The following is a 24175-nucleotide window of genomic DNA, read 5'->3' as shown; positions in this document are numbered from 1 at the left end:
TGGACTGTAGGAAGGCATGGATTCAATTATATTTGGTGGAAAATTTAAACTACTTACTGGTTTAAATTCCTTAAAAACATTTGATAGCTAATCAGATTTTAATGATGATCAGTTTTCACAAACATGTATGTAAAAAAAACATTTTATATAATCTAATTATTGTTCAGCTAAGGAACACACTACTTTTGTTTCGGGCCTATTTCACTGTGAGATGTTTGCAATTTTAGCACAGGTTGATTAGTCTTCTTGTTCATTCCTCACCTGTTATTTATCTTTGATTCCAGGGGCTTGCACTAGGTTTATAACATAGTATTTTTAGTGACTGTGAATTGCAGGTTGTTCTGTGACTAAAAGCACAAAGGGGAATAGAACTAGTGTCTGTTTTATGCAGCATTCACTTTTGCACTGTCAGTGCCTAAAAACACTGAACTAGTTGATTTCATAAAAATGTAGAATCACAGAAAACTCCGAGTTGGAAAGGACCTCAAAGGTCATCTAGTCCAGCTCCCCTGCAATGAACAGGGACAAGCACAGCTAAATCAGGTTGCTCAGAGTTTGGTCCAGCCTGGCCTTGAAAGTCTCCAGGGACAGAACATCCACCACATCTCTGGGCAACTTGTTCCAATGCCTCATCACCCTCACCATAAAAAAAATTTTACTTATATTTAATTTAAATCCACCCTCTTTAAGTTTGAAAACATTTATCCTTGTCCTACCAACACAGACTCTGCTGAAGAGTCTATCCCCTTCTTTCCTGTATCTTCCTTTTAGATACTGAAAGGCCACTATAAGGTCACCTCAGAGCCTTCTCTTTTCCAGGCTGAACAGACCCCTTAACACAGATAAGGCTGCAGGCAACAGCTTACATTAAGAATATTAGTATATTTGAAATAAGGCTGTGGGTAGGCAGGGATTTCTAATGAGCACTTAAAAGATGTATGTTTGCTTACCAGATAATTCTATCAGCTGATTCTAAGCACGGCCAACTGGAAGCAGTTCAAAATGCCTTTTAGGTGTTTGAATCACCAATAAACAAAACATCCAAGTCTTTCTTAAATGGAGTAGTTAGCAATTCTCACAGAATTTCTTCTTTCACCTGATAGAAACATGCAACTTGTCACCAAAACCAATACTCTCCTACTTCACAGAATGGCAGTGGGAAAGGTTTTGCAAGCCATTCCTCTACTGCAAAGAATCAGTTTCTGGAACACATCTAATCTGAAGCTTGGCTTCTTTTTGTGTAGTGGAGGGACTGAACTACATGACCTCTAGAAGTCCCTTCTAACCTATTATCATATTTCCTTGTAAATTTGTTATTCAAATTAGCTTCAGCATATTTGGCAATTAGCTGACTTAGACTCTGATGGAAGACTGGCCTGGGAGAATAGCCTCGGGTTCTCAGGACTGCCACCTGGTATGACAGGATATCCTAGTTTTCCTCAGCATGTTGTCAAATGTGCCTTGAAATACTGTTATAGCCGGTGTGCTCTACTACTTACTCAATCTGAACGTGTATCCATATGGCAGAAAGTAGCTGACACAGGTACATTCACTGTGCAAACACTGACAAAAGCTGACTTGAAAGAAACATTAATCGAGTTCATTAGTATTTGCTTTTGGGTATTATATTTACTATCTCTTTTCTGCAGCTGAAGTTTGTTTACTCACAAGTCACTTTCCTTAATGGGCTTTTCCAAACGAGAAGTGAAATGTCTTTCACGTAAAGTCTGTGTCACAAACCATGTAACTTGAGGAAATAAGACCAGCCCTATGCAGTAGAAATTTAATAAATTGCAGAGTGGGTTTAAGTGCATTCCTAACACATGTGTTTTCTAAGAAAGACAAGATGATTGAATGAGTCTCCACTGGTGAAGACAGAGCTTCCTGTAATGATGTGGAGAATCAAGCTAATCATAAATTTAGAATTCTAATTGCAACAAAATTGCTATTAAAAAGATCCCTGTGATGCTGAGCTGCTGCATGTCTGCATGAAATGTACGTTCTTCATGTGAAAAAATGAAGATATTTTTCCCAGACCCAAAGCAGACAACTGTCTGTCTTAGCAAAGCTTGGTAACAACTGTACCAACATGTAAAGCTGGTAGAAAAGAAAGATAACTTTTTCCATGTCATCTTTTAGTAAATAAAAATTGGTTAAAATAAAAATTGGTTAAATAAATAAGTCAGATATCAGTAAAGAGACTGACAAAAATATTAGTGATCAGTGAGAAAGCGGAAACTTTAGGTGGAAGAGGGAAAAGGAAGACATCAATTTTTGTTTCAAAAGGCACACAGAATTTTTGTGAGAACTAATGAAGTTTTGTGATGCACTCTGAGCTCAAAGAATGTCGTTTTTCATATCAGAACCCATGAACCGCTGAGAATTGTTTCTGTACATCCCCAAAATATTGCTATCCTAGCCCATGGAGAAGTTTCCAATTGATGAGAAAAATAAGGCAGTAAAATACCTAGACCATTTATTTATTTATTTATTTATCTATTTATTTATTTAGGGGGGGGAAGCAACATATTTAGGCCTCCATTCAATTTCTGTATGTTTACAGTACACATACCCTGTGTCCCTGAAGAGCTGTGAAATGTAAACCAGAATATGGAGCTTTGCTGGGATACAGGAGAAAATGTCAGAGATATTGAACTGACTTTCTGAAGGCTCCTATTTCTAGGCTTTGGAAAGTAAATCACTGCTTTTAAAGAGAAATATTAGACATACAGCCTGTTTCCAGACTACTTAAAATGCTCAAAACCAGGAGCAGGATTCAGTGAACGTCTGGGGTTGTCCAAACTTCTGGCTTGTTTGGGCCACACTGGGTAATGAGGAATTCTCTTGTGTTGCATATAAAATATATAATATAGTTAATTTATACAAGTAACAGAACTTTTTTTCTGTGTTTTTTAGATTTTTATTAAAACATAGAAAAAGTAGGGCATACGTAAAAGTATTGGAATATTTGACTTAACTTTTGTGAAACAAACACATCAATCTAGTTCAATGGATATCACTGCAATTCTTAGTGAGTTTTTAAAGTGCTAATTGGAGATTTTTATCTATTTTTTCTCTTCCTGTGCTTTACCCTTGAAGACAGTTGTTCCCAAATTTACATACTGCCAAAAACCAATGACATATATAAGGCATGATAGTGAATTGATGGGTACCTTTCTCTGGTAAGAGAGAGCTTATAGAAATCTAGTAAAAAGACACAAAAAAATTTTATATATCAGATTGCAACTCCTTTCATTCCACTTGAAATCTGTAGGTTATGTATTTATGTTGGCTAAAATGAACTTAAATATACCAAAAAATTTATGATTTTTTAGCAATCTTGAAACCTGATCTCCAGTCCTTCATCAAAACAGAAAGCAAGGCTGCATTTTTTTCTATGTTCACAGGACTGTGTTTAGCCAATGCCTAAAATTATTTGTCATAAATAGAGCTTGCCATAATGTAAGTTTCAATTCAATGCTGCTATGGTTTGAAACATAAGTTGATCGTCTCCTTGAAGACGCATGATTAACTCATTTTAATGGGTGGTAAAATCCACCAAAAATGTTAAAATTGTGAGCCATTTTTTATCTTCAAGTTCTGGCACAACTTTTCCTTCTAATTCCACAAATGACTTGACTTCATTTTGCAAATCTTAACATCTTTTTAGCATTTTACCCAGACTTAGTCACCTTTCTTCAGAAAAGTAATGTTTCCATAATCAGCATCCATACTTTTAAGGAATTTCTAGAATTGGTGTGATTCAGACTTTTGGACTTCATGAAATTCATAGATTTGATGGCAATTTGCATGACATAATATATTTTTAAAGCTTTCACATACAAATTTTCTTGATGTATCATGCAGTGACATTTCATCAAATGTTAATCACTGATGGCAATTACATCGTCTTCTATTAACTGTGTAAGTCCTTTTTTACCAACCATCATCAGAGTGCTGGCACATAAACATGTATGTAGGTTAAAATATTATTATCGGCAAACACTGTGTTCTAGTCACCAAGCTGCATAAGAACACATCACATGTCATACACATGGGTTTCACTTTTACTGTGTGTTTGAGGTGGATGGAAGAGGTGGAGTTAGCACTGCACTGCACTGCACCTTCCACTCCATAGCATTCCACTGTTGCCTACTCAGTCTGCACTTGAGCTACATGTAATTGGATCATGAAAAAATACTGCTAAAATCACAAAATAATGTCAAAAGTTTACAATCTTCTGTTACAACATTATTAGCTGCCCAGGGTTGCATGTGGCCCATGGGTCAGCCATAGGGTGGAGATGCCTAGAGAATTCACAGTTGAGAAGATAATTTACCCAAGTGTGAAAATTTCACAGAGATGAATGAAGATTATTATATGCTATAAATGAGAATGAGAATTCAATATAAATATGAATATAAATGAGAATACATTCTATCACAGACGTTGATCTAACGGAGGATAAATTCAGAGATCACTGGATCAGTGGCCCCTTATTACCATTCATGAAGGTTCTTTATTCAGGTTCTTTATAATAAGCTTCAAACTCAATATCTACAAAGACATTCAGTTTTCCAAAACTGGAAAAGTATATGATAATTGCTGAATGGGACCAGAAACCTAGACACTTTCAGCTGAGGAAGTTAGCTGGATCAGATATTCCCATGATTTCCACGACAACAAGCTGTTCAATTGGAAGGTTAAAAATAGCCAAAGACTACGAAAAATTTTCTCTCACCAGTCAATACAATCTTGAACTTCAAATGCAATTTCAGAGCACCAACCAGATCTGTCCAGTCAGCCATTACTGACCTTTCCCATTCTCCAGTACAATAGGCAAGGACACCATTACAACGTAGGCCTGATGGCACTGAGATAATTCAATGTTCCTGTTGCTACCAGGAGAATGGTCTGAAACATGGATATTCATTTGTGCATCTTGCCTGACAGGAGAACTGCTAAGAGACAGAAGCAAAAATGTTCTTGACTCGATTAGGGAAAACACTGAAGAACTGCAGGAAGTGAAAGTACCAAAGTTAACTCAGCAGATGGGCTCTCTGTCCTGTGTAGTTAAAGTCAAGGATTTTCTCAAGTCAAGGTTTTCAATCTCATCTTCTGTGTGCTGCGTTCTGATACAAGTCACATGTTCTCTGTTGATCTGCACATTTTTCAGCTTCTTTAAATCATATGGCTGAGGTACTCTGCCTGCTATAGCAGCATAACTGCATATTTATAAGTTAGCTATAATTGTGGACTACATGTATGACTTGCTACTTGATATGTTATTTAAAATAAGATTATTATTGAGATAATTGAGCTTCCTGATGCCTTTGGATCATTTTCCTTTGCAGTACTCAGTGTTGCTTGGACTTGTCCTACTGGTTTACCGTTCACCTAGACACACCATGTGCAATTTTCACTCTTTCTGCCAGTGAAGCTGAATTCAAAGTGGAACAAAAATATAAATGGTCTAGTAGGATCATATGCAAAAAGTGAAAACATGTAGAAGAAACTTAGAAGAGATAGTCTTCTTTAGTCTAACAAAAGCTAAAGAGGAGAAAGACAACACTGCTGTCTAGAAAAATATCTTACTTAAGAGTATAAGAGGAACAGTCTACCTGAATGAAGAGCCAATACTGGCATATAAATGAACTTATAAATAGGCCCTGTGCTCAAAACATTGGCAACATTGGACTTCTTGAGTGTCAGGGGAGGGAAGACTTAAGCCTTCCTGGAGTTACAACTTTCAAGGCATTGTTTCCTACTCTGTATGTGTTGCTAGTGTTCATTTTCCTTCAAAGGAGAACAACAATAACAACAAAATACAGAAACCTTGTAGAAAGCCTTCTATGATTTAATAAACAAGAATAATAGGCTGCAGTTATCCAGTTACAGAGCTTTTACTCAGAAACTCAGGCTACTTACACCTATTTAAGGATAAAAAAGGGAAAAACTGTTTTTACCTTGCTTAATCAGGGCTCTTCTCAAGAGAACAAGAACATGTACATTACTTCAACATATACCAAAACCTTTCTTGTCATAAGAAACACCTCTCATCTTGCAGAGTCATAAAGTAAATGCTCTAGTACTGCTAGAGTACTCTATTCTGCTGCAGGTTTAGAAACCATAAGCCTCAAAGGAGAAACAAGGAACAAGGTGAAGTATTGTTTTGTAGCACATAGCAACTGCAGTGAGTTAACTCTTAGAACCAGGCAGCCACTCAGGCTTGCTCTGTTCCAGCCTTTCACTTTCATAACTATCTGATAGTAGTAGAAACAGCACAGAGAAAGCCTTGGTAGCTGTCCCCCATTGCTGATTCTGTGGGCAATGGCCAGATAACATACTTGCAGGCAACTCAGAAGATTTAATAAAGTTTGGCTTTTTCACAATTGTTGGGTCATGATGGAAAGCTCTAAGAGTGGCTACAAAAGCATTTGAAACGAATCATGCTATTCAGTCTGTGATAACACTATGTAGAAGGTAAAAATGACATAACACGTTTTAAAACTCTCCTTGCAACTATTAACTACATTGAAAGCTTTTTACATTTTTAAATAAAATGGAATTTTTTTCTTAAGAAAGAAAGACACAGTGAGATTAAAAACACCAATGAATTAGGGAATCTGGCTTGTGTTTTCAGTTTTATTACTTGAATTTCTCCATTTCAGAAGACTTGGTTGTTGCTTTTTGTTATTGTTTGTTTTATCTGTATTGTTGTTTTATCAGCATCTTTTAAAAATTCACTTATGTTCATGATAAGAGTTTTGCAGAGATTTGGAAAACTCTGAGCAGAAAGACAGTAGAGTTGATCCCTATACCCACTCGCATGGGCTTTTTTCCCTGAAAATATTCATGTCACCAAGATGTAAATGTTGTCAAGAGGTTCCAGATCTGTATAGTTCAGCTTTGTACAGCTGACCATAACACTACTAAGAGACGTTATCTCACACTAGGCAGATTGGTAATATGCTTTAGGAACACTCACTTCTGTTTTTTTCAAAGCAAACTTTGTTAAATCTCCAACCAGATGCAATCTTATGGTAGCTTATGACAGTTGCATGGCATGACTTTGCAGCTTTCCAACTTCCCATAAAACCACCAGCCAAAATATCAGTTGGGCTGATAATTTATTAGTGGATGGAAGAGACCTTCCTTGCACTAATTCTGCCATTAAAGGTCTTCTAACTTCAAGGTTATACAGGTATCATGCTGTGGAGTCAAGTGATTCTCAGTTGAACAAATAAGCAGCTTAAGTAAGGGATATGGAAAGACCTAAAAAGATGAAGTTACAATGGAGAATTGTTAAGTAAGATCCTATAGCAAGATCTCATTGTTTACAGGATAAAATATGGCAACATTCAAGAACAAAGTAAGGAATATTTAAAAAATAAAAATAAGGCAATGACAGAGGGTAACTGTGATACAAATTCTCTTCAAACCATGAAACATACTGCCAAATATTTGCAGAATCTTTTACAAAGCAGTCTTGGGGATGTGAAAATGGAATACTTTACTTAGTAAGCAAATTAAGTTGCTTCACTGTTTTTTAACATTTCTCTGGCTGTGGTGCAAATAATCCTCTCATATTTCAAACACTAAGAGCAGTTGCTAGAAATTTATTAACAAATTGATAGAAGTTTCTCTGTACACTAGATTTATGGTTCTCTGTCCTAATTTCTGCCAGGTTCATCTTCCCTGTTCTCCTCTCAGTGTTTCAGACTTAAATTTATCTTGAGCAAAATGTGCCAACAGCCAAAAGCAGAAATAAAATCACAACACATTTTGTAACATTTTAACCTACACAGCTTAAATCATCGCAAAGTACTACTGTCTACATGGTGTCTCCAATAACCCCCATTGTGCTGGCTAGACTCAAAAAGCCTTATTTTACAAATACATGGCTTTGAATATTTCATGTTATTTGACAAAGTCAGCCTCTAAAAATTCAGTAAAAGGTGCCAAACCACTGTACTCTGCCCAGGGATGCTGGACGATGTTAGCAACTGTCAAAAGTAAGAGGGCTATTATTTCTGAATGCCAACAGACCAACGCTTCCTCCTTGAAGAAAGCTCTGAGGAAACACCAACAGCTGAGAAAACTGTTAGCTCTTCCTTCTTCTTTTATTTGCTGTGCATTAGTCATGTGCAGACATTCTGTTACAAACAGACTTGTGATCCAGCTGTAGTGTTTTACAGTTTTAATGACACATAGATCTGGTCAAACAGAGTAACATTGACATTAGAGAGGCTTGCTTTTTGTCTGCCACCTATGCACTGAAATACAGAATTTCTAAGTGGTGCCACTTCATATTTCAACCATAACAAAACTGTAACAGGTTTTTTCCTTGTTCAAAAGTCCTTTATTTCTGCACATCTTGTATTTTTCTACTGGTTTAAACTCAGATTTCATCTCTGTAAGATTTTCATACCACATTTGGAAACATCTTTTCAGATCTTTACAACCACATTTGCAAGACAGTTCAGGACTTTGTGTGCATCATGTCCATTTTATTTTGCTGTCTCAGTAAAAGCTACATTATTTTGAAACCAGATTATTTGTGGGAATATGAAGGGAAGCAGTAAGAAATGTCAGACTTTCAAGGACTATAGTAAAAGAAGGGAAGAGGATCACAAGACAAATCTCACAAGGCCAAGAATGTCACATGATGCCGGACAGCATTTGCACAGGACCAACCACCTTTTTTGAAATCTGTCCTTCCTGCAGATTTTCCTAATTAAAGCTTATTTGTTTTTCTCATGTGTAGATAGATGTGAACCCCGAGAGGACCTGAGCACTTACAAGTCTCTTCTTATTTAAAGACAGTGAGATTGTTCATTTTTTTCTAATAACTAGATCTATAATTTTTCTACTGTCTTCAGTAACATATGATCTGAACTTAGAAGCCCTGTAACCTTGGACTATTTTTGCAGCTGAAAAAGTGAAGTCTTCCTCTGATTACATGTAGAAAAATGTGTATTTAACTCTGTCAAGGAACTGTTGAAAGGTCGCCATGGTTAAAGAAACGTGAGTATTAGTGTATAGCCTAAAAGCAGACGTTCAAATAGCTCTTCCTCATCCGTTTTACTGTTTTTTTTTTTTTTTTAATGGTTATTTACATCTACAGAATAAGCTCTATAGCTCCACCCAGTGTTTATTCACAAACTTCAAATCGCTACATAGCCACGAGATGGTTCATTAGAGATGTCTCTAGATGTGGATGAAGATAACCAACTCTCTAGAACTTATCTAATGTATTCTTCTTTCAAATAATCATTAAATCACAAAATCTTTGCCCCTTGTCATGGGCAAAGGTTGTCACCCACTACATCTTGCTGCCCAGAGCCCCATCCAGCCTGGTGTTCAGCACCTCCATCTATGACTATACCTAACACCACATATCCATACCTTCTGTATGTATGTATATTACCAGCTAATCCTGAATCTACAGTGATGATAAACAACATCAGTTTTACTTGCAGGTGTATTCTAGCAATGTTAGAACATCTGTCCCAAAGAAACAGCTGAGTTTGATGCAAGGCTCTTATATAAAAGCTAATTTTTTTTTTTTTTACATAGTCTCTGAGCACAAAGAGCTACTGAATTGATACTCATTTATTTCAGATGTGCCCAGTTCAATACAGGCAGAGAGAAACTCCCAAGGGGAAGAGAGATGGGATCTCGAATTACTGTTAACTGGCGTGCAGCGGGGCTAAGACACAAACTGATAACAAACCAGGCTTTTGAAACATGACTGTAATTTGTTTGCTTAGTGTTTTATGGCTGTTCACTTAAAATGCTGTGCATGTTTCTGGGCAGTCTTGTCAAGAAAATTCCAAAGTTCAGACGATGTTGTACTAGCAAAATATTTAGAAAGAACTAGCTCAGCTAGAATAAATAATCAAAATAGAGTGTGGCTGCTGCAGCTCCCTTTGCTTACCACAGGCTTACCATAGTGCCTGCAGAGGGCACTGCCAATGCCATGTGCACATCAGAGCTAATTTAGTGTACTTCTCAGCCTATGCAAGTGCCTACAATGAAGAGACATGGAAAACAGAATTAAGGTTAATAGCTACTAATCATACACAAGTAAAGCCCTCTATTTTTGATAGCTCAATTTTTTTCTTTTGCTTTGTTCAGATGGTGTCCCATGCTCTGGGTGATGTCTAAAATCAGATTTCTGCCTTTAACCAATCTTCCTTTACTTTTCACCTCCAGAAAGAAAATACTCTTAAAATCCAACAGTCAAGAGTGCTACTTGTTACAGATAACATTTTTCAGGTGTTACTGATAACACATATAAATATAGCATTAGTAGTACAATACACCAGTATAATTTAAATGCACTTCTGTGAGCTACAGATAATAATACAGATACAATACAGCAAATATTTGCAACATTCCAGGAACACATAGTAAAGAGAGTAATTTAAATGCCTAACAAACACTGAATCTAAGACATCATATTCACCACTATTTCTGTATGCCAGAGCTCCTATCTCTCCAAACTTCTTGTCAGCAATTCTTTATCCACATCACATACTGTAACCATAGTGTATACCCAGTACTTCATGCACTGGGTGTTACTTCGTAAAAACCATGCAGCCATCATCCCCTAAAACTTAACTGATTTATTTCCATTTCTCCATAGATGACAGCTTACAAGGTTCTTTGGTCAATTTGTTTACCATAAATAAAATTTTTCTGGCACTTTGTTATATAGAAAGCAATGCTAGGAATCATATATTAGAGCAATTTAGCTCCTCCTGTAACCCCTTTTTCCTGCTGGAAAGCCATACAGAGTTTGTATATATCCTCTTCACTGATCAGAAAAGATTGAATGAAATCCACCGACCTGTAGCTCATAACACTGGTATTCTTCTTAGAGTCTGCACAGTGTAAAAGTTATTCTTTTATACTATTAATTATTTACATTATTATTAATTAATAATGTCACAAATGTTAAAACAACCTGTGATTCTGGACATTTTGTTTTCAATGCTATCAAAACATAAAAATTCTTCAATGAATGCAATTCTCTACACATGTTCAGAAACCACACTGGTGTTTAACAAAATGGTTGCATGCACAGATTCTTCAGTGATGGGCTACTTAAGATACTAAGAGCATATTCCTCATTCACTGAACCCTAGATAACAAAGTCTGAAAGGCAACTGTGTATTTCTAAGGATATTTTCACATGTGACTTTGAAGCCAACTTGTCTTAGTAGTTTTTGAAATCATCATTGTAGGTGTTACAAAGGAAAATGAGTTGAATACTTGCCCTATCTCATTCTATTTTGTATGAATCTGCTCTTAATGAAAAAGATCATTTTTGGCAGGTCAGGGGATGGTATGACTAAGAAAACAGGCAGTTTAAATCACAGACTAGTCCATAGCAACCCTCTCCTTTCTGTACCAGAAACCTACAAGGTGAATGACATGTTTGTTCCATAGTTTTAAGAAGCCAAGATGATGTAATAACTACACATGTATTGTCACCTGCCTTCTAATGCTTATGCGATGTAATACCTGCTTTGTTGAAACAGGTTGGCAAAACCTCATGCTATTGTCAATGGTCAGGCTTCATGCTTCATTACCATTCTCCCTGTAAGGCTTTTTAATTTTTTCTTATTTTTTGGCTTTAAGCTGCAAATACAACATGAGGTGAGAATCTAACTTACATTTGTGGCACTAGCTGTAACTCAGGGCCAGGAATCTGAGACTAACACTGGCATCCCTGCAAAATGCCTACACTACTGCAATGTACTGGGTCTGCAATCAGCAGCATCTGTCTCCTCCTTGTAGTGAGGCCTATTTATCTAAGCTTAGATTATTTCAAACACACCACATGCTCCCACAGCTCTGCATGAGAAATTCCTTTTCAGGGAACAGTTATCTCAAGCGTTCAGCTTGCAAAACATCATGACTGTCATTGTGTAGGCAGGTGAAAGCAAGTGAGTCTTATCTTCAGCTGGGTGAACTTGATGACAATTGACAACTGGACCTCTGTGTATGAACAACTTCCACAATTCTGTCCAGCCTTGTTATCAAAGTCTCTCTGCTGTATTCTGTCCTTGTGACCGGCTGCCACTGCCAGATCTGTTGAAGGATCTCTCAGCTTAGTCATTTGCATGCTTGTCATTTCTACACATCTTTTGCCTCTCAGGGTAGTCTGTCTTATATTATCATATTACAGCACCAAGAAACAGGCTTGTTTTTGTATTCAAACAACCTATGAATCCAAAAAAATCTATCTTATCTTGCTACAGAATTATTGCACTCAGCATCTAAATATGATCTTGATTCATACTACAGCAGTGGTCTGGAAAAAAAAAACACTGTTTAGACCATAGCCTTATCGTTGACATGAACATTTTGATAATAACATTTTTAAGTAAAACAGTGTGATTTGTATTGGTGAGCTTCCCATCATTATTTCTGACTCCACTGCAGTGCCTCATGCCTTTCCACAGTTAAAGCAACAACAGCAACAATGTGAACCTGACAAAACATTAGCCTTTCCTTTTTGCACAATGTCATGGTTTCAACGTATTCACTATCAATGGCAGCAGTTTTCTCTCATTAACATTGTTCTGTACAACCCAGCATTGGTCACTTGAAACAGCATGATCTGGAAGCTTGTTCGCTTCTTAGGCATACATGTGCAACAGCACCATAGCGTTAACTAAAGGAGTCACATGGAACTACTGAAAACATGTGGCTCCCTTATGATTTTTTTCCCATGGATTGTGATAAATTTATCAGCATTTTACTTTCATTAAATAAGGCTGAACAAATGTGATTAATCCAGAATAAATATGATTCTAAAAGTCATATCTATTCTTCAGGATATATTTCATGGTATTTATTTCCTAAAAAGAGGATTAGAAAGTTATTTAATAAACACGATGTTGCTATATTCCCAAAAAATAATTGACTATTTTAGAACATTTGTTATCAGAAAAGCAGGCCAAAACAGGTTCAGAGGAGAGTCAACAGCACAAATAAAGCATGTAGCAGATCTGTTGACTGGTATCTGTCTGGTGGGAGAGAATCTGATGAGAAGGCATTTCTACGTTGCATGCTTAGAAAACTAAGGTAAAAATATCTTGATATTGTGCTTCCGTGTATATATTTCCCAGATACATTAGTTTTGTTTATGTTCTAAAGTATTGAGACAGCTGGAATGTGGTATTTGTACGGGAACAAAAAACATTTACTACCAAAAAAGGTGTCAAAACAGTCCTTGGCAGCAGGAAGGGGCCATGCCCTTTGAATGAGCAAGGTGGTATTAGTGCAGTTTGATTTCCCCCATCCCTTAAAAGATCAGCTGCACTCAGTTCATCTAACAGCGCGCCTGACACTTAGACAGTTTTCCCTTCTCACTAGCTGTTTCTGATGTCTCATTAACCTGTGAATAAAACACTTCAACAATTTTGGAAACAAACTGGATAACAGGCACTGGCTGAAAAACAACCTATAGAAAGAATGTTTTTTTTTGTTTTTTGTTTTTTCAGATGAATTCATTCTTTTATCCAGCTCATCACTTGATAGAAGAAATGCTAGCACCAGCCTCTGACACAAACTTGGTGCCAAAACCACACTGCTACACACACATTGCTAGCGTGACTGTTCTCGCACCCGCACTCCTCGTACCCAAAGGAGCTTCAATGCCAGTATCTGTACTAGTAACTCACCCAGTGACCAGCATCCTGGGGAGCCCGCTCTATACCCACCACCCTCTGATGAACCCTTCCTTAAACAACACGTGACCGACCCCCAACACAACCGCACGTTACCGCCTCCGCTACGTGTCGGCGTCACCTACGGCATGCGCATGCGCTGTCTGCCACGCGTCAGTGGAAGGGAGCCACGCATTGCCACGCAAGCGCACAACACTCTCCCGGCCCTTAACTCGGTACGTCCCCTCCGCGCGCTTTCGGCGAGGAACCTTGACACAGCGCCCGCGGAGCCGTGAGGGCGGAGCCGTCTCCGCGTCTGACGTCATTTCCGTGCGGCCCCGCGGCCGCGGCCAATGGGCGCCTCCGCGGCCGTGGCCCCGCCCCCTCCCCCTTCCGCCGCCGCGGGGCCGCTGTTGCGCTCCGGGCCGTGGCGGTGGAACCGGAGCGGGGGCGGGGAGATGGCGGCGGGGGCCCGAGCGGCAGCCACCACAGCGACACCCAGAGCGGTCGGGCGAGGCACCCGCAGGAGGGAGGAGCCGCTGCGACTGCCGCCGGTCCGCGCTCAGCAGTGACCGCTTGCTTCTCTCAGGTCGCGGCCCGCGGGACGCACGCCCCTCCTCGCGCTCTCAGTCGCGGCGTCGATATCGTTCCCACCGCCTCCGCGACGCAGCGGGGTGGTTTGGGCCCGGCCGGGCGCACTCGGCTGCCCTTCCTCTGGGCGGCGGCGGTGATTATGCGCGGGCGGCCCCGGGCCCTGCGGCGCTCCGAGCTCGTGGTCCCGAGGCCGTCGCGCGGGCGGGGAGCGCTCCCGGCCTAGGTCCAGCGAGCGGGCGGCCGGGAAGCCGCAGCCATGTACTTCCTCAGCGGCTGGCCTAAGCGGCTGCTGTGCCCGCTGGAGCGCCTGGAGCCGCCTGTGCACATCCAGACGGACCCCCGGAGGGTTTTCTTCGCGGTGCTGTCCCCGTCACAGCTCAGCATCTGGTACTGCAGGGTAAGTGTCCCGGCTGCTCCCGGCCCTGCTGTGTGCCATCCGTTCCACTCCGGAGCGGCCGTGGCGGTTGGGATCGGAGCGCACCGAGATCTGAGTTACTTGTGAGTCTCTCCTGTGGGCCGGTGCTGTGCAGCCTGGGTGTTTACTGCTGGCAGAGCAGTATCAGGGAAAAGCGAGATCTGTCTGCTCAGGCTGCACCACGTATTCCCCGAGATGAGACTCGGAACCGACTTTCTCTGTCTTTCTGTCTGTCTTTCTGTCTTTTTACTTTGTCTGTAGCTGGCTCACAAGTGTAACGTAGAGGCTGTGCTTAGCAGCATTATTGCAAATGTGCCTCGTGTCTTTTATGTGGATGTGTTCCATGTTTTATATAAAAGGGAGTGTAAACTTAAAAAAAGAAACATTTTTTCAGAACTCTCTAATTATGTAATCCTGAAGTTCTCAAACTTTGTTTGATGATAGTTTAACTGTTTTGTGACTCTGAGACCAAGAATTACAATGCTTTTGGTTAGATGTTGCTGCTTTAGTGATGTCATCTGAATGTGCGTGTAATTGATATTAAATGCTTTAAATTAGCTTTGATAAGGTTGGTAAGGAAAAAATGGTGCATGCCACTTTGGTTTGACGCAGCATTACAAAGCAGCTGGGATATTGACTTTAAATTTTGATGCTGGGTCTTTTAAAATACTGCCTTAGTAAGATCTCTGCCTGTCTATTAGTATCTCTAATTCCAGATAATTTTTCAGAGTTCATCTCAGATTACAGAGAAAAGTAAAAATCCTGTTTTAGAAAGCTGGTATAGAGTAGTATTAAGTGACAGCCGTAACCTTAAAATCTTCTCTTACGTTATGCTGAGATTTCATCGCTGTTGTGTTCTGACTGTCTATTAATTAGTTCCTGGGCGAGGTGCCGATGCTGTGTTTTAACTTTCATGTGTATTGCATCAGGGAGTATCAACCTGGTATCTGTGCCATGTGAACTTCGTCATGTTGCCTGTGGTCCCTTTGGTTCGTGGCATGTAGTGTAGAAGAAGTATACTGTATGATAGCTTGTCTGATAGCTTTTGCTGTTTGTTAAATCTCTAGCTGAAATTGTCAAGAAAACATAAATGGCCTTTTCTGGGAAAATAGGTAAAGGAGGACAGGGTTGTAGAATGCTTTGCAAGACATGCCCTTTTGTCCAGAAGGCAGTTTCTTTTACCATACATGGGGGCTGCGTTCATTATCTGACAAGTTTGGACTTGTATTGAGGCACTGAACAGTGTGTAGCTGACAGAAGGAAGGGCTGAAGGGTAGATGGATTCTCTTGTTGCAGGAAAGGTTGAGCAAACTTAAAGGTTATGAAAAATTTCTCAATGCATTCTGTTCCTGTATGTAATGGTTTATTTTGACGCTATTTTGCCAGACTTGATCAGTAAAAAATTAGTCTCACCACTTGCACGAATGTCCAATTGTTAGCAAAATTCTTTAAGATAGAGGTTTATGTTGAGCATTTTTTTATGATACTCTACTTATTGCAGGTTTGGGTTTTTTTAAAGGGGGAAGTCACATGATGAACTGTTACAAAATGAACTAAAATTTTAGCATTCTAGAGAATGTTGTCATTAGGCAGAAGTATATTCTTTAGAACAGAGCTACTTTTTGGTTGGGTTGAACTAATTCAGTTTTGTGTAGTGGAAAAGCCTTCAGGCTAATGTCCCTGTTAAGACTTAATACTCTCTCAAATATATATGGAAGGCTTTGTGTGAGCATGAGGTGATGAGGCTGGTGATTTTCAAGAGCAAGGAGCCCTTTCAAATACATCCAGGCTGTGAACTTGCATTGAGTGTCGTGTGCTTATCAAGTGAAGTCATAATGTTTAAAGCTCCTTTTTATCTACAGTGTATTAGGACCTGACACCTGGAGTTAGAAACCATAAGGTTAGAAACTGGGTTAAATGACATAGGTAAAAACAGATGGAATTCTCTTGGTGTCTGAGTCAAAAATTCCTAGACATTTAACTTGTCTTGTAGAGTGAGTTTGTATCGTAAATAAAAAGACCACTAATCAGTGATGAGCTTATGTCATTACATGCTGAGAACACTCACCCCAAGTTTGTATATTTTGTTTTCTAAACTGTTTGTGCTGCTGTACCTATTTGTATGTTATAAAACATACACAAAATAGAAATTAAGGAATGAAAAGATTAAATAAACTGTACCTTTAGTTTATTTATTAATGGTACAACAGTGCTTTCTTCTCTTGCCCAGTGGATTCTCTTACATGTGCCCCAGTTTAGAGAAAGCCCATCTAAGCATTTTTCCTGAATATTTTGTAATAAATTTATGGCTGCAGAACATTTCATTGACATTGAAAGCCTGTTTTCATTGACAGCGTTGGAAATCTTGTTTTTATTCTGCTAATGTTAGGTACTTGGATGTTTGAAACTTGCTTGAAATAAACTTTCTGAAAAACTAAGAAGGAGTCGTTTATTAACCTGGGAACTGAAGGTGTGCTTTCATTGAGCAACTGTGCAGTTTGAAGAGTTGTCATCTTCTCTGCTTAGACATGTATTTTTGTGGCTACTATTGTCTTCTATGGGGCAGTTCAACTTGCTGAACAAATGGAAACTCGCTTTTCCCTGTTCATGGCTGAATGAGAGGAGCATTGTTCTTAGCTTGTTGAGTGTGTTACTCCTTTGAGAGCAGTGACTTCCTATTTTTGATTAGTTTTGTTATCTGATGAAATAAGAACTTGAGGCAGTTTAGGGAATTTAGTTATTCTCTAGATATTGAGGGAAGATGTATGTGGGTGTAGAATATGTGACAAAAGGATGGATTTTTCCGCTGCAGATGTTGAAGAGTAAAACAAGAATAGAGTCTGATGACATAGTTGCACATATAAATATAGTCTGGTGTTTCCTTCCTTTGATCTTAACAGACTGATGGCAATGACAGGAATAAGTACCAGCCTTAAATATTTAATGAAAACTCTTGCACATTGTCATACTGTCTGGAATGAGTCTGCCTTTCGTTACCAGTCCTGCAAGCTCTCTGGAGTCTATTCATTTTGAGGAAGATATTGTAATTACCTATCTGTTTACCAATTTACAATTTTTATCTACCCCTGTTTTTAAACTTTTATTTCTGTGATATTCTGACACTGAATGAGATCACTGAATCATAAGTTAGATAGCATGCGTGTCAGAATCCTAGAATTATCCATCTTGATTCTTAATGCTGACTTCTGTGCATTCTTCTAGGACACTCATCATGTGCTTTTTGGTCTCTAAGTGGTCCAGCATTAGAACTGAGCTTGATATATGCTTTAAGTAAATTGGACACAACAGGGAACTGTGCTTCTCTTAAAGAAGTGATCTTTGCAACCTGGAATTTTGGCATGCTGTAAAAGGAGTTATTTGCGATGCCAGTGCTTATAGTAAATGTGAAATGTGCAAAGATAGTTTTTTTGTAAAAAGTGCAATTGTTACTGTAATTTTTTTTAATTATTATTACAGGTGACTTTTAAGGGAAAAACTAATTGTTTATTCTGTGGTTCCAGGATTAAGTTTTCAGAGTAATGTATTTATCTCAGAACTCTAAGGAGAATAACTTGCTGAGTACAGTAATTTGTTATTTTTTCTTGGGTAGAACTAGATTGAGTCTCTGTAGCATTTTTATTTGAAATTTTATTGGAATATGGACATCAGACATGTTGATAATGATGGATGTGGTTACACATCGTGAACAATATGAAACAAATGGCATCAGTGCAAATGGTGTTGTCTTGCCTCTTCTGTTGTGGTTTGTGGTTTTTTGTTTTTGCTTTTTTTTTCTTCATAGTAATTTATTCTCTGGGATTCTTCTTCTCACTGATACCTATTGGGGACTGATCTGAAAATGCCGTTTCATTTTTCACTTTGTGAGAGTGACAGCTGTTCCATTGCTTCCATTATAAGGTTATTTATGACTTATGTAAAAAAAAAATAAAAGAGAAATATCTATGAGACTGATGCATTTGTTGTATGAAATGTGAAGTTCTCATGTTTATATTAGCATGCCTTTTTGGTTTATCCTCTATTAATATCAAAGAGATGACCCTTCAAAAACATTGAAAAATTGCTTACCTGGAAAGAATAACATCTTAGTTGTGAGCTCTGGCTTTCCAAGGAATTGCATATAAAATTGTTCGTCAGCCCAAGACCAGGTATTAAGGTAGAGGTTTTGTGAATTTGCTCTTCATCACAGACTCCCATTGTTCCATTTAATTCAAATTTAAGCACTTGATAATTCATGGGACTGAGAAACAGTGAAGAGTGCAGCCTTTCTTACTGACAGCATTTTTGAACAGTAGGCTGACTGAAAACTTTTGCTTAGAAGAGCTGGTGATTGCCATCAGCTAGGCAGTTCTGCAGCACCTAGGTTTTTGTTCTTCCACAGCAGCTTCTGTAAGGCGCAGTGTTGGGAGTTGTTCATGCTGTATTTCTTGGATGCATATGCTACTGATTTTAAATCTGCTGCTTTTTTAAACTGAATTAAGAATGATATTATTATAGTCAACATTACCTTCAGAAATCCTTCTGCTACTACCTTGTACCTATGTTACTTACAAAATAGCTTTTCATGGTTTATCTCTACATCCCTTTCCCCTCCCTCTATTTAAGCATGTATTAATAAACCTACAAAATTCAGCCTTCAAAGTGGAGTGCAAGCCATCTGATAGCATACAGCGCAGTGTCACCAGCCCTTCGTTCTGTTTCTTTCAGCCTGCCATTTAAATTTTCAGCTCATCAGAACAGTTCATTTGATTTTTGTCTTGTGCATACATCCTAATACATTGAAAACTTGTTGAGACAAAACGAACATTTGTGTTTCTGAAAGATACTGCCTCCTAATTCTGTATGAGATAAACATAGCTGTCTTAACTACTTCATTGTTCTGTGTAAAAATCATGAGTCTGCTGGTGCCTTACAGGATGGTCTGCAATCCTCATAGAGTGCTAATTCACATTCTTGCTATTTTTTTGAGTGACTATAAATGGCAATGTTCCTGTTTCAATTTTTCTCTTTCCTTTTGGGTTCAAGTCAATTCATAGTGAGAGAGCATCTGAAAATGAAGGAATATTAACAGGTTTTAGTATTTGAGTCTACTCATGCTGTTAGGTTTTTAATTTTCAAACGTAGTCCAGTAATTTTATGTTGCATTTGTTGACCTATTTACTGGGTTGAGTGTTCTTTACATGTTGTTTGCTGCTGACCCACAGCAGTCAAACCACAGAATCTGAATTAAGGAAAACTTAGCATTAATTAAATTACAGTCACTCAAACAAGCAATGGCTGTACCTCTCTCCAGTTGGCTAGTGTATCATTTTATTTTGAGGCCTTTGAACACCTCGATAAAAGCAGGCACTTACTCATGTGAGAGTGGCTGTTCAAGTCTGTACTACTTGTGCTATTTAAAGATGGCCAGTTCAGAGCAACCTGGTTTGGGATTTGAGTCTGTTCAAAGTGCGTTCATATAATGTAGTGGAATGCCTGTATTTGGAGAAGTGAATCAATAATGTCTTATGTCTAGCTTGCTGACAGAACTGTATGTGGGGCTTTTATATCTTGATAGAACTTTTCATTAGAAATTACTTCATATGGTCCAGTGTTGGGAGGCTGTTTACTCTGCTCCTGGTTACTGCAAAAGGAAGGAAGTGTGAAAAGTGGTATACTCTTTGTCAGATAGAGTTAAATAAAACTATTGATTTCAAATTACTTTCATTGTGTTTGTTGCAGTGTGGTTTTTTTGTTTTTGTTTTTTTTTCCTTGATCTTCATTAAGACTCCATCTTTCTCAGTTAAAAGACAAAGGGAAATATTAGTAACCAGTGTTACAACAACTAACAATGAAACAGAAGTCAGTTTTAAAGCAGGTAGCTGAATTGGATGTCTTTGCTTGTGAAACTGACTTACTACAGTAAGGGTTTTATAGGTAGAGAAGTCTCTCTGTTTCGGTACTGATCATTCAAAATGTTTTTTTTTTCCTTTTAATTGGAAAAGAAAAAACAACTTCTAACTTAATGTTAGAAGGAATTTGTTGAGAATAATCAAGATTTCAGAGTATGAGACCTGTGGAAGGGGTTCTTGTGAGAATAGAAGCTAAGTAATTGAGTGGTGAATAAGAATGGAAGGAGATGTGGTATATTTAACCATGGGAACTAGAAGTTGTATTTTATTTCTCTCTTTTTTTTATTGCAGGAACATTAGAGAACTAACATAATCTTTGGAGGATGATATTAAGATGCTTTTTTTTGATGGTTGTCTTCCCTTTTTCCCTTTTTATCGATTTCTGTATCATTTGAACATCATCCCCCACTGTTCTATTCATAAGCAAGTGCTGGCTTCTGAATACTGTTTTTGCCTGACCTGATATTCTTTATACTGAGTGGCAAAACATACATCAAAATGCTAGACTTGCTTTGCAGCGGTTTGAGAAATGGCTTCTCATCTATTCTGGGAAGCTTTTGCTAGCTTCACTAGTATCAGTGAAAGAACCATTATTAGTTTCACAGGAAATCCTCAGTTCTTCCTTTCTTAAGAACTGAAGATGTTTACTTAGCTTTGTAGACAATTTTTATTTTTTTTTAACAATTGTTTTTATTAGCTATGTTACTTCCCATGTTTCTCCAATCACAAGCTTCACCAGAAACTGTGATTCTGTCATTAGAAGTTTAGTGAAGGTAGATTTTAAGCATTGTAAAGAAGCAGAATCATTGTCTTGATTTATCCTTTATATCTTGGGCTTAACTGGATTTCTTTACAATTTTCTGTTACTGCATGCTAAAGTGTGAAGAAGGACACAAAATGCATGGGGTTTTCGTGATGCTGATGTAGGGAATTGGTTATTCCAACAGGAAAAACTCTGTGCCATGGGGTCTAAATACCTGCTGCTTCTCTACAGGCTATGAGTTAGTTATCTAAACCTAATCAGAGAAAGCTATTATATTTACTGGGTCCTTTTGTTTTTCGAAAGCAATAATTTGTTCCACTTTGGGAAAGTACTCAAAATGAGACTGATAGACTTCTTTTTTATACAGTGTACTTCTGTACTGTTATACATCTTAGGTCACTTTTTTTCAGTAGTAAATGACTTCAGATATAATATGGTTGTTTCTATTTCACTTGTGTGCACTGAGCAAGCTGCCTTTTAGGTGTGTGAAGCTTGTACCTGTTCTCATTTTAGTGGAGAGCTTGTAAACCTAGGGAGTGAAAGTACTATGTTAGGGGTTTTCAAAACTCATAGTTTTCACATTCCGAATATGGAAAGAAATGGCACTGGTGAAATATTTATGGTTTAACCAGTAGTTAGGTGGACTTTCTGATTTATTAAATTAGAAATGAGTCTGCATGCTAGTAAGAAACTGCTGAAACTCAAAAAGGTAAAAAGAGCACGTACTCTTAATGGTAACTTTTTTAGTCCTCTTCTGTGAAAACAAAATGCAGATCAATCTAGAAATAGTTTTGTGTAAATTTTACATTTGCTGTGTATGTGGTATGTTCTCCCACATCCTAAGGTATAATAACAGCTTTCTTACAAATAAATGTCACAAGAACATTACAGTATAAATGCAGTCATTATGGTTGTAAAAGTAGCAATAAAGAAAGAAAATTTTTGTACTTTAATGAGTTTCTAGCTTTTTAAAAAAATTTTTTTACCTGCTCTATAATTCTTGAAGCACAGGAGTGCTTCAGGTTTGGTGTTAGAATCATCAGAGCAGATTATTGTGGTTGTACTGTCACAAGACACTACTTTTCCCTTCATATCTAAGACATCTAACTTGGTTTTAAACCAAATGGTGAAAGACTGTGTAGTTTGCAAGATCAGTAAATAGATTACATGAAACTGTATTTTCTTTAGTATTGGTTTTCTTGATCTATGAGTGGCCGAAAAAAAACAGAAAAGCCATCTTAATTGAAAAAGTTGATGTAGACAGTTCTTAAGGTAAAGATTAGTTTGCTTGTTGTATTTTCTAGTATAAATTCTTAACTTATTTTTGAGAAATCAGTTCTATGTAGATGTGAAATCTCATTAATAGAACTGTTCACAAAATGCAAAGTCATACTATAAATGTGCCTATAAAGGCCTCATGTCTGGGTGGTGTTAATGAAAATCCTTGTTTAAATGTGTACTGATTTCATAATAAATTGTTTGTAGCTCTGCTTTTTTTTTTTTTTTTTTTTTATTTTTGTAAGGGAAACTGAAGTAACTGGTTTCAAATGTGTAAATACCTAATTATGAGGTATCATGATTTCTGGGTAGAATTAATAATTTTACTTTTTTCCTCCCACTTCTGCCATTTGAACTAGTAAACTAGAAATGATCCGATGTTGACATTACCTTTGACTGTTGTGACAGTTATTTTTATCCCCATCCAGTAGCTGGGGTAGTGCACTCTTTTTTGGTGTAGAGTTTGTTGCTACAACTCCCAAGAAAAATGAACATTTGATATGGTTAGAGAATGCATCTCTTGTCTTGATGAGGGAAAACTTCTAAAAAAAGCTTGGTTTGCTTAATGTAGCTGAAGGCTGAGAAAGCATGCTTGTGCTCAAACCAATGTACATGCACATATTTCTCTGCCTTTCTTCCCCACTGGGAAGGGTAGCAAACAAGAGAATACCTGTCTAAGCTGAAAGCTATTATTGGTTCAAGAATGAGAAAAGTGAAAACATATCTTAAATATGTTTAGGGAGGAGGACTGTTTCTGAGCCTGGGGGCAAGAAGAGGTATCTTTCATTAGGATTTTATGTCAGCTCTTCACTGTTTTCAAGAAAGGGAATGAAGACTTCGTGCCTTTGGTAACTTTGTGTGAGCTTCACTACACCAGAAGTCTTCTCGATACCCAGGAATAAAGGTATAAATGAGCACTTCCCTTCATGTGCAAAATCAATTCAGCAAACTATAAGAGGTGGTTTGTCTGCATAATTTCTGGTGACCTTTTCTTGAAGAGATGTAAAAAAGGTTTTCTGGTTATCATCTGTTTTATACATCTGTTTAGCACAAACATTTCGAATAGATTATACCAAGTATTTACATAGAATTTTTCATCCTGGTTAATTTGACAGTCCTTTTCGTTATAGGAGCCTATGAGTAGTGCTATTTTCTTTTCTCATTTTAAGTTTCAGATACCCTTTGTTTAACTTGAAACTATTTCTGTGTTCTGAAATAACTTTTTTTCTGACTAAAGAAATATTTTGTTTGTTTTGATCTGAAATCTGGGAAGAAAAGTCTCTTAATTCTGATGTGGTGTTAGAAAGCAGTGTTGCTCTATTCCTCACGATGTGTACTGGAACACTTGCAAACAGGAGCATTCTCCCAGAGTTCAGGTTCTACATTTAAACAGTTAAGACATACTGCTGCAGTACATTAGCATACATATTCATTCTATACCAAGATTTCAGTAGTATATGCTAATGTCCCTCTGGGCATGTGCAATTGCACTTAGGGTGGTTGTATATACCCACTTTATACCTGTTTTTCC

At 37.9% G+C, this 24175-nt stretch overlaps 1 protein-coding gene across 3 annotated transcripts in view; it reads left to right on the top strand.

The window, feature by feature from the left end:
* The first annotated feature begins 14365 nt into the window (after positions 1-14365).
* RIC1 (RIC1 homolog, RAB6A GEF complex partner 1) overlaps positions 14366-24175 on the top strand; it is a 49105-nt gene continuing 39295 nt past the window's right edge. For all 3 annotated transcript variants that reach the window (XM_065744159.1, XM_065744160.1, XM_065744158.1), the window contains exon 1: positions 14366-14676. In XM_065744159.1, coding sequence (XP_065600231.1) covers positions 14536-14676 — 141 coding nt within the window. In that variant the 5' untranslated portion in view covers positions 14366-14535. The remainder of the gene's footprint in view (positions 14677-24175) is intronic.

The sequence above is a fragment of the Cyrtonyx montezumae genome, unplaced genomic scaffold (genome assembly GCF_038088225.1).
Source record: "Cyrtonyx montezumae isolate F1298 unplaced genomic scaffold, pur_monq_1.0 scaffold_30, whole genome shotgun sequence".
Lineage (NCBI taxonomy): Eukaryota > Metazoa > Chordata > Aves > Galliformes > Odontophoridae > Cyrtonyx > Cyrtonyx montezumae.
This window is presented reverse-complemented; position numbering and strand designations above follow the sequence as displayed.